The 11,218-nt window shown below is 52.7% G+C and overlaps 1 protein-coding gene across 1 annotated transcript; it reads left to right on the forward strand.

Moving 5' to 3' along the window:
- Positions 1 to 6,175: 6,175 nt before the first annotated feature.
- LOC134285632 (uncharacterized transmembrane protein DDB_G0289901-like) lies at positions 6,176 to 6,754 on the forward strand (the record flags this gene model as incomplete). The annotated part of the gene is made up of 1 exon (XM_062846791.1): positions 6,176 to 6,754. A coding segment is annotated over one exon (579 nt), but the record flags the coding sequence as incomplete, so codon positions are not given.
- Between the last annotated feature and the right edge of the window lie 4,464 nt (positions 6,755 to 11,218).

Consider the following 11,218-nt stretch of genomic DNA (forward strand, 5'->3'; position numbering starts at 1 on the left):
GTCCATCATACTGTTGTTCATTATGAACAAACATGGCACAAATGTCCCAAATGGAGGATAACGTGCCTCTGGAGCCGGCCTTCTGAGTGCCATTATGAAACGATGTTTAAGAGACGAATGCTGAGAACGATTAAGTCTCCCTAAACAAAACTAAAAAACAAAAAAAAAACTATGTTTTCCTCGATTAATTTAGAAATATCTTCTTCTTCTTCTTTATGGCTCTACGTCCCCACTGGGACTTCGCCTGCCTCGCTTCAACTTAGTGTTCTTTGTGCACTTCCACCGTTTTTAATTAAAGGGCTTTCTTTGTCTGCCATTGCATGAATTTTGTATATTGTGATGCAAGTACAATGATACATTATGCCCAGGCAGTCGAGAAAATTTTCCCGACCAGAACGGGAATCGAACCCGCCGTCTCCGGATTGGCGATCCATAGCTTTAACCACTAGGCTAACTAGAGAAATATGTATTTTAAGAATAATTATCAAGATATCGTTAGAACTTTTAAGAATAAAGATGTTTGAATGAACGAATACTCCAAAACAGGAAACGGTCAAAATAAAAAGCAATAAAAATGAATTGTACATCCCCTTCACATACAATTCTGGATCAAGTAATAAAACAGAAAATGGGCTATTCTGTAATAAAAAGGGAATATAAAAGGGAAGGATGGAAAGAGATGGGGTTTGCTACCGATCCAGCGGCCTTTGCCACACCAACCAGTGTTATTCCTTACTAAAGTTGTTTTAAGTTTAGTTGAAGTTCTCAGTAAAGACAAGTTGGTCAGTGTTTGAAAAGTGACCAGTGTCCAGTATAACGAACCCAAAAGACATTGTAGAATCAGGTATGTACATAATTTCCCGGACCCGGTAGCCAATAACCCACCACTGACATCTTCCTAACTCCAACGTGTAGGACCCATTGGGGTTTTTCCTGAAATCCCCACTAGCCACGCTTTAGGATCGCTTGGTTTGGCAACCGTTTTAACGGCCTTCTGTCATGCTTGATGGTTTTCGGGCACGGCCGTCGGCGGCGCCACTGCATCGACGGGTGTTGTCGGCACAAAACGTGATCGAGGCCAGCAAGATTATGAAAGTGAAGGCAGAAAAATCCGGCTCCAAAGGGTTTTAAACTATGTACTGCGTAAATTTGACACGATTCTGCTTAATTTTCACAACTTTTTGTACTGTACTGTAGAACTGAAATCAAATAATGAGCCTTCAAAAAATAATGCAAGGCACAATCGAAACCACTGGTAGCTGAAACATTTTTTTTTATCCAGATATACCTAGTTTTGAAAAAAAATATGCTAGAAGAAAACTACTTTTGATTTCGTGAGAACATGGGGAACAATTCTCCCCAGGGATCGGGCCTCCTCAGACCACCTGTTAACAATAGGCTTTCATTTCCATTTTACATTCTTTTATACTCTTACTAGATAAAATATGCCATACGAATATAAACTAATAGTAAATTATTCTCCTTTCTTTACAGGTATGTTACACGACATTTGTGTATCAAAACGGCCCATAACAACAACTCGGTATAAGGTTTGTCTCTGGTAGAGGTGAAAGAATCAATTAAGGAAGTCAATTGCAACAGTCCGCATGAACTAACTTTCAACAGTAGTTCAACAGTTTTCAAGCGGTACTCTTCATTTATGATACAACATGATCACAGTCATGCAATCTGAATTTTCGAATAATAAAAAGATGCTTTCACTTTCAGGGTCATAACTTTCTCAATTTTCAACCGATTGACAATGTTTTTTTTATCTGTATTAACAAGATTTTTAGCCCAAGGCCAGTTCATCTCGGGACCCATGCTTAACTTCCCTTCCGAAGGAAGAACCCACATTTTGTGAGTTTGTCGGGAGTGGGATTCGATCCCAGGTCCTCGGCGTGATAGTCAAGTGTTTTAACCATCACACCAGGTCCGCACCACATGTTTTTACATGAATGTCTTTCTAATTAAATTTCGAAAAGGTGCAGCGAACCTGGTGTGATGGTTAGAACACTTGACTATGACGCGTCCATACATCAAGGGAATTTTTGCAATAAAAATCTCTTTAAAGTGTCTGACAACAGTTTTATTCGAGGTTTTGTTTTTAGTTTATTGTTTTACCAATTTTCCGAATTGCTACCAAAAACAGAGAAAATGAATTTATCTAGTTTTTTTTGTTGTCCGCTAAGTTTTAGCTCGTTCTGCCGTTCTGAAGATTGAAAAATGGATGATCAGATTTGAACCAGGTAGCTCGGCAAATGTGTTATTTCATATGGCTCCACAGAATAAATTCCTAACGATTTAATCTACGATCTCCTTGGGTAATTCTTCCAGGAGTTCCTCCGGGAATTCCTCCGGGAATTCCTCCAGGGAATCCCTCCGAAAATTCCTCCAGGGAATTCCTCCGAGAATTCCTCCAGGGAATCCCTCCGGGAATTCCTCCAGAAATTCCTCCAGGAGTTCCTCCGGGAATTCCTCCAGGAGTTTCTCCGGGAATTCCTTCAGGAGTTCCTCCGGGAATTCCTCCAGGAGTTCCTCCGGGAATTCCTCCAGGAGTTCCTCCGGGAATTCCTCCAGGAGTTCCTCCGGGAATTCCTCCAGGAGTTCCTCCGGGAATTCCTCCAGGAGTTCCTCCGGGAATTCCTCCAGGAGTTCCTCCGGGAATTCCTCCAGGAGTTCCACCGGAAATTCCTCCAGGAGTTCCTCCGGGAATTCCTCCAGGAGTTCCTCCGGGAATTCCTCCAGGAGTTCCTCCGGGAATTCCTCCAGGAGTTCCTCCGGGAATTCCTCCAGGAGTTCCTCCGGGAATTCCTCCAGGAGTTCCTCCGGGAATTCCTCCAGGAGTTCCTCCGGGAATTCCTCCAGGAGTTCCTCCGGGAATTCCTCCAGGAGTTCCTCCGGGAATTCCTCCAGGAGTTCCTCCGGGAATTCCTCCAGGAGTTCCTCCGGGAATTCCTCCAGGAGTTCCTCCGGGAATTCCTCCAGGGGTTCCTCCGGGAATTCCTCCAGGAGTTCCTCCGGGAATTCCTCCAGGAGTTCCTCCGGGAATTCCTCCAGGAGTTCCTCCGGGAATTCCTCCAGGATTTCCTCCGGGAATTCCTCCAGGAGTTCCTCCGGGAATTCCACCAGGAGTTCCTCCGGGAATTCCTCCAGGAGTTCCTCCGGGAATTCTTCCAGGAGTTCCTCCGGGAATTCCTCCAGGAGTTCCTCCGGGAATTCCTCCAGGAGTTCCTCCGGGAATTCCTCCAGGAGTTCCTCCGGGAATTCCTCCAGGAGTTCCTCCGGGAATTCCTCCAGGAGTTCCTCCGGGAATTCCTCCAGGAGTTCCTCCGGGAATTCCTCCAGGAGTTCCTCCGGGAATTCCTCCAGGAGTTCCTCCGGGAATTCCTCCAGGAGTTCCTCCGGGAATTCCTCCAGGAGTTCCTCCGGGAATTCCTCCAGGAGTTCCTCCGGGAATTCCTCCAGGAGTTCCTCCGGAAATTCCTCCAGGAATTCCTCCAGGAGTTCCTCCGGGAATTCCTCCAGGAGTTCCTCCGGGAATTCCTCCAGGAGTTTCTCCGGAAATTCCTCCAGGAGTTCCTCCGGAAATTCCTCCAGGAGTTCCTCCGGGAATTCCTCCAGGAGTTCCTCCGGGAATTCCTCCAGGAGTTCCTCCGGGAATTCCTCCAGGAGTTCCTCCGGGAATTCCTCCAGGAGTTCCTCCGGGAATTCCTCCAGGAGTTCCTCCGGGAATTCCTCCAGGAGTTCCTCCGGGAATTCCTCCAGGAGTTCCTCCGGGAATTCCTCCAGGAGTTCCTCCGGGAATTCCTCCAGGAGTTCCTCCGGGAATTCCTCCAGGAGTTCCTCCGGGAATTCCTCCAGGAGTTCCTCCGGGAATTCCTCCAGGAGTTCTTCCGGGAATTCCTCCAGGAGTTCCTCCGGGAATTCCTCCAGGAGTTCCTCCGGGAATTTCTCCAGGAGTTCCTCCGGGAATTTCTGCAGGAGTTCCTCCGGGAATTCCTCCAGGAGTTCCTATGGGAATTCCTCCAGGAGTTCCTCCGAGAATTCTTCCAGGAGTACCTCCGGGAATTCCTCCAGGAGTTCCTGCGGGAATTCCTCCAGGAGTTCCTCCGGGAATTCCTCCAGGAGTTCCTCCGGGAATTCCTCCAGGAGTTCCTCCGGGAATTCCTCCAGGAGTTCCTCCGGGAATTCTTCCAGGAGTTCCTCCGGGAATTCCTGCAGGAGTTCCTCCGGGAATTCCTCCAGGAGTTCCTCCAAGAATTCTTTCAGGAATTCCTCCGGGAATTCTTTCAGGAATTCCTCCGGGAATTCTTTCAGGAATTCCTCCGGGTATTCCTCCAGGAGTTCCTCCGGGAATTTCTCCAGGAGTTCTCCCGGGAATTCCTCCAGGAGTTCCTCCGGGAATTCCTCCAGGAGTTCCTCCGGGAATTCCTCCAGGAGTTCCTCCGGGAATTCCTCCAGGAGTTCCTCCGGGAATTCCTCCAGGAGTTCCTCCGGGAATTCCTCCAGGAGTTCCTCCGGGAATTCCTCCAGGAGTTCCTCCGGGAATTCCTCCAGAAGTTCCTCCGGGAGTTTCTCCGGGAATACCTCCAGGAGTTCCTCCGGGAATTCTTCCAGGAGTTCCTCCGGGAATTCTTCCAGGAGTTCCTCCGGGAATTCTTCCAGGAGTTCCTCCGGGAATTCTTCCAGGAGTTCCTCCGGGAATTCTTCCAGGAGTTCCTCCGGGAATTCTTCCAGGAGTTCCTCCGGGAATTCTTCCAGGAGTTCCTCCGGGAATTCTTCCAGGAGTTCCTCCGGGAATTCTTCCAGGAGTTCCTCCGGGAATTCTTCCAGGAGTACCTCCGGGAATTCTTCCAGGAGTACCTCCGGGAATTCTTCCAGGAGTTCCTCCGGGAATTCTTCCAGGAGTTCCTCCGGAAATTCTTCCAGGAGTTCCTCCGGGAATTCTTCCAGGAGTTCCTCCGGGAATTCCTCCAGGAGTTCCTCCGGGAAATCTTCCAGGAGTTCCTCCGGGAATTCATCCAGGAGTTCCTCCGGGAATTCTTCCAGGAGTTCCTCCGGGAATTCTTCCAGGAGTTCCTCCGGGAATTCTTCCAGGAGTTCCTCCGGGAATTCCTCCAGGAGTTCCTCCGGGAATTCCTCCAGGAGTTCCTCCGGGAATTCCTCCAGGAGTTCCTCCGGGAATTCCTCCAGGAGTTCCTCCGGGAATTCCTCCAGGAGTTCCTCCGGGAATTCCTCCAGGAGTTCCTCCGGGAATTCCTCCAGGAGTTCCTCCGGGAATTCCTCCAGGAGTTCCTCCGGGAATTCCTCCAGGAGTTCCTCCGGGAATTCCTCCAGGAGTTCCTCCGGGAATTCCTCCAGGAGTTCCTCCGGGAATTCCTCCAGGAGTTCCTCCGGGAATTCCTCCAGGAGTTCCTCCGGGAATTCCTCCAGGAGTTCCTCCGGGAATTCCTCCAGGAGTTCCTCCGGGAATTCCTCCAGGAGTTCCTCCAGGAGTTCCTCCGGGAATTCCTCCAGGAGTTCCTCCAGGAGTTCCTCCGGGAATTCCTCCAGGAGTTCCTCCGGGAATTCCTCCAGGAGTTCCTCCGGGAATTCCTCCAGGAGTTCCTCCGGGAATTCCTCCAGGAGTTCCTCCGGGAATTCCTCCAGGAGTTCCTCCGGGAATTCCTCCAGGAGTTCCTCCGGGAATTCCTCCAGGAGTTCCTCCGGGAATTCCTCCAGGAGTTCCTCCGGGAATTCCTCCAGGAGTTCCTCCGGGAATTCCTCCAGGAGTTCCTCCGGGAATTCCTCCAGGAGTTCCTCCGGGAATTCCTCCAGGAGTTCCTCCGGGAATTCCTCCAGGAGTTCCTCCGGAAATTCCTCCAGGAATTCCTCCAGGAGTTCCTCCGGGAATTCCTCCAGGAGTTCCTCCGGGAATTCCTCCAGGAGTTCCTCCGGGAATTCCTCCAGGATTTCCTCCGGGAATTCCTCCAGGAGTTCCTCCGGGAATTCCTCCAGGAGTTCCTCCGGGAATTCCTCCAGGAGTTCCTCCGGGAATTCCTCCAGGAGTTCCTCCGGGAATTCCTCCAGGAGTTCCTCCGGGAATTCCTCCAGGATTTCCTCCGGGAATTCCTCCAGGAGTTCCTCCGGAAATTCCTCCAGGAGTTCCTCCGGAAATTCCTCCAGGAGTTCCTCCGGGAATTCCTCCAGGAGTTCCTCCGGGAATTCCTCCAGGAGTTCCTCCGGGAATTCCTCCAGGAGTTCCTCCGGGAATTCCTCCAGGAGTTCCTCCGGGAATTCCTCCAGGAGTTCCTCCGGGAATTCCTCCAGGAGTTCCTCCGGGAATTCCTCCAGGAGTTCCTCCGGGAATTCCTCCAGGAGTTCCTCCGGGAATTCCTCCAGGAGTTCCTCCGGGAATTCCTCCAGGAGTTCCTCCGGGAATTCCTCCAGGAGTTCCTCCGGGAATTCCTCCAGGAGTTCCTCCGGGAATTCCTCCAGGAGTTCCTCCGGGAATTCCTCCAGGAGTTCCTCCGGGAATTCCTCCAGGAGTTCCTCCGGGAATTCCTCCAGGAGTTCCTCCGAGAATTCCTCCAGGAGTTCCTCCGGGAATTCCTCCAGGAGTTCCTCCGGGAATTCCTCCAGGAGTTCCTCCGGGAATTCCTCCAGGAGTTCCTCCGGGAATTCCTCCAGGAGTTCCTCCGGGAATTCCTCCAGGAGTTCCTCCGGGAATTCCTCCAGGAGTTCCTCCGGGAATTCCTCCAGGAGTTCCTCCGGGAATTCCTCCAGGAGTTCCTCCGGGAATTCCTCCAGGAGTTCCTCCGGGAATTCCTCCAGGAGTTCCTCCGGGAATTCCTCCAGGAGTTCCTCCGGGAATTCCTCCAGGAGTTCCTCCGGGAATTCCTCCAGGAGTTCCTCCGGGAATTCCTCCAGGAGTTCCTCCGGGAATTCCTCCAGGAGTTCCTCCGGGAATTCCTCCAGGAGTTCCTCCGGGAATTCCTCCAGGAGTTCCTCCGGGAATTCCTCCAGGAGTTCCTCCGGGAATTCCTCCAGGAGTTCCTCCGGGAATTCCTCCAGGAGTTCCTCCGGGAATTTCTCCAGGAGTTCCTCCGGGAATTCCTCCAGGAGTTCCTATGGGAATTCCTCCAGGAGTTCCTCCGAGAATTCTTCCAGGAGTACCTCCGGGAATTCCTCCAGGAGTTCCTGCGGGAATTCCTCCAGGAGTTCCTCCGGGAATTCCTCCAGGAGTTCCTCCGGGAATTCCTCCAGGAGTTCCTCCGGGAATTCCTCCAGGAGTTCCTCTGGGAATTCCTCCAGGAGTTCCTCCGGGAATTTCTCCAGGAGTTCCTCCGGGAATTCCTCCAGGAGTTCCTATGGGAATTCCTCCAGGAGTTCCTCCGAGAATTCTTCCAGGAGTACCTCCGGGAATTCCTCCAGGAGTTCCTGCGGGAATTCCTCCAGGAGTTCCTCCGGGAATTCCTGCAGGAGTTCCTCCGGGAATTCCTCCAGGAGTTCCTAAGGGAATTCTTTCAGGAATTCCTCCGGGAATTCTTTCAGGAATTCCTCCGTGAATTCTTTCAGGAATTTCTCCGGGAATTCCTCCAGGAGTTCCTCCGGGTATTTCTCCAGGAGTTCTCCCGGGAATTCCTCCAGGAGTTCCTCCGGGAATTCCTCCATGAGTTCCTCCGGGAATTCCTCCAGGAGTTCCTCCGGGAATTCTTCCAGGAGTTCCTCCGGGAATTCCTCCAGGAGTTCCTCCGGGAGTTTCTCCGGGAATACCTCCAGGAGTTCCTCCGGGAATTCTTCCAGGAGTTCCTCCGGGAATTCTTCCAGGAGTTCCTCCGGGAATTCTTCCAGGAGTTCCTCCGGGAATTCTTCCAGGAGTTCCTCCGGGAATTCTTCCAGGAGTTCCTCCGGGAATTCTTCCAGGAGTTCCTCCGGGAATTCTTCCAGGAGTTCCTCCGGGAATTCTTCCAGGAGTTCCTCCGGGAATTCTTCCAGGAGTTCCTCCGGGAATTCTTCCAGGAGTTCCTCCGGGAATTCTTCCAGGAGTTCCTCCGGGAATTCTTCCAGGAGTTCCTCCGGGAATTCCTCCGGGAATTCTTTCAGGAATTCCTCCGGGAATTCTTTCAGGAATTCCTCCGGGAATTCCTCCAGGAGTTCCTCCGGGAATTTCTCCAGCAGTTCTCCCGGGAATTCCTCCAGGAGTTCCTCCGGGAATTCCTCCATGAGTTCCTCCGGGAATTCCTCCAGGAGTTCCTCCGGGAATTCCTCCAGGAGTTCCTCCGGGAGTTTCTCCGGGAATACCTCCAGGAGTTCCTCCGGGAGTTTCTCCGGGAATACCTCCAGGAGTTCCTCCGGGAATTCTTCCAGGAGTTCCTCCGGGAATTCTTCCAGGAGTTCCTCCGGGAATTCTTCCAGGAGTTCCTCCGGGAATTCTTCCAGGAGTACCTCCGGGAATTCTTCCAGGAGTTCCTCCGGGAATTCTTCCAGGAGTTCCTCCGGGAATTCTTCCAGGAGTTCCTCCGGAAATTCTTCCAGGAGTTCCTCCGGGAATTCTTCCAATAGTTCATCCGGGAATTCTTCCAGGAGTTCCTCCGGGAATTCTTCCAGGAGTTCCTCCGGGAATTCTTCCAGGAGTTCCTCCGGGAATTCTTCCAGGAGTTCCTCCGGGAATTCTTCTAGGAGTTCCTCCGGGAATTCTTCCGGGAATTCCTCCAGGAGTTCCTCCGGGAATTCCTCCAGGAGTTCCTCCGGGAATTCCTCCAGGAGTTCCTCCAGGAATTCCTCCAGGAGTTCCTCCGGGAATTCCTCCAGGAGTTCCTCCGGGAATTCCTCCAGGAGTTCCTCCGGGAATTCCTCCAGGAGTTCCTCCGGGAATTCCTCCAGGAGTTCCTCCGGGAATTCCTCCAGGAGTTCCTCCGGGAATTCCTCCAGGAGTTCCTCCGGGAATTCCTCCAGGAGTTCCTCCGGGAATTCCTCCAGGAGTTCCTCCGGGAATTCCTCCAGGAGTTCCTCCGGGAATTCCTCCAGGAGTTCCTCCGGGAATTCTTCCAGGAGTTCCTCCGGGAATTCCTCCAGGAGTTCCTCCGGGAATTCCTCCAGGAGTTCCTCCGGGAATTCCTCCAGGAGTTCCTCCGGGAATTCCTCCAGGAGTTCCTCCGGGAATTCCTCCAGGAGTTCCTCCGGGAATTCCTCCAGGAGTTCCTCCGGGAATTCCTCCAGGAGTTCCTCCGGGAATTCCTCCAGGAGTTCCTCCGGGAATTCCTCCAGGAGTTCCTCCGGGAATTCCTCCAGGAGTTCCTCCGGGAATTCCTCCAGGAGTTCCTCCGGGAATTCCTCCAGGAGTTCCTCCGGGAATTCCTCCAGGAGTTCCTCCGGGAATTCCTCCAGGAGTTCCTCCGGGAATTCCTCCAGGAGTTCCTCCGGGAATTCCTCCAGGAGTTCCTCCGGGAATTCCTCCAGGAGTTCCTCCGGGAATTCCTCCAGGAGTTCCTCCGGGAATTCCTCCAGGAGTTCCTCCGGGAATTCCTCCAGGAGTTCCTCCGGGAATTCCTCCAGGAGTTCCTTCGGGAATTCCTCCAGGAGTTCCTCCGGGAATTCCTCCAGGAGTTCCTCCGGGAATTCCTCCAGGAGTTCCTCCGGGAATTCCTCCAGGAGTTCCTCCGGGAATTCCTCCAGGAGTTCCTATGGGAATTCCTCCAGGAGTTCCTCCGGGAATTCCTCCAGGAGTTCCTCCGGGAATTCCTCCAGGAGTTCCTCCGGGAATTCCTCCAGGAGTTCCTCCGGGAATTCCTCCGGGAATTCCTCCAGGAGTTCCTCCGGGAATTCCTCCAGGAGTTTCTCCGGGAATACCTCCAGGAGTTCCTCCGGGAATACCTCCAGGAGTTCCTCCGTGAATTCCTCCAGGAGTTCCTCCGGGAATTCCTCCAGGAGTTCCTCCGGGAATTCCTCCAGGAGTTCCTCCGGGAATTCCTCCAGGAGTTCCTCCAGGAATTTCTCCAGGAGTTCCTCCGGGAATTCCTCCAGGAGTTCCTCCGGGAATTCCTCCAGGAGTTCCTCCGGGAATTCCTCCAGGAGTACCTGCGGGAATTCCTCCAGGAGTTCCTCCGGGAATTCCTCCAGGAGTTCCTCCGGGAATTCCTCCAGGAGTTCCTCCGGGAATTCTTCCAGGAGTTCCTCCGGGAATTCTTCCAGGAGTTCCTCCGGGAATTCTTCCAGGAGTTCCTCCGGGAATTTTTCCAGGAGTTCCTCCGGGAATTCTTCCAGGAGTTCCTCCGGGAATTCTTCCAGGAGTTCCTCCGGGAATTCTTCCAGGAGTTCCTCCGGGAATTCTTCCAGGAGTTCCTCCGTGAATTCCTCCAGGAGTTCCTCCGTGAATTCCTCCAGGAGTTCCTCCGTGAATTCCTCCAGGAGTTCCTCCGTGAATTCCTCCAGGAGTTCCTCCGGGAATTCTTCCAGGAGTTCCTCCGGGAATTCTTCCAGGAGTTCCTCCGGGAATTCTTCCAGGAGTTCCTCCGGGAATTCTTCCAGGAGTCCCTCCGGGAATTCTTCCAGGAGTTCCTCCGGGAATTCTTCCAGGAGTTCCTCCGGGAATTCTTCCAGGAGTTCCTCCGGGAATTCTTCCAGGAGTTCCTCCGGGAATTCCTCCAGGAGTTCCTCCGGGAATTCCTCCAGGAGTTCCTCCGGGAATTCTTCCAGGAGTTCCTCCGGGAATTCTTCCAGGAGTTCCTCCGGGAATTCTTCCAGGAGTTCCTCCGGGAATTCTTCCAGGAGTTCCTCCGGGAATTCTTCCAGGAGTTCCTCCGGGAATTCTTCCAGGAGTCCCTCCGGGAATTCCTCCAGGAGTTCCTCCGGGAATTCTTCCAGGAGTTCCTCCGGGAATTCTTCCAGGAGTTCCTCCGGGAATTCTTCCAGGAGTTCCTCCGGGAATTCTTCCAGGAGTTCCTCCGGGAATTCCTCCAGGAGTTCCTCCGGGAATTCTTCCAGGAGTTCCTCCGGGAATTCCTCCAGGAGTTCCTCCGGGAATTCTTCCAGGAGTTCCTCCGGGAATTCTTCCTGGAGTTCCTCCGGGAATTCTTCCAGGAGTTCCTCCGGGAATTCTTCCAGGAGTTCCTCCGGGAATTCTTCCAGGAGTTCCTCCGGGAATTCTTCCAGGAGTTCCTCCGGGAATTCTTCCAGGAGTTCCTCCGGGAATTCTTCCAGGAGTTCCTCCGGGAATTCTTCCAGGAGTTCCTCC

The sequence above is a fragment of the Aedes albopictus genome, chromosome 1 (assembly GCF_035046485.1).
Source record: "Aedes albopictus strain Foshan chromosome 1, AalbF5, whole genome shotgun sequence".
In the NCBI taxonomy this organism is placed as follows: Eukaryota; Metazoa; Arthropoda; class Insecta; order Diptera; family Culicidae; genus Aedes; species Aedes albopictus.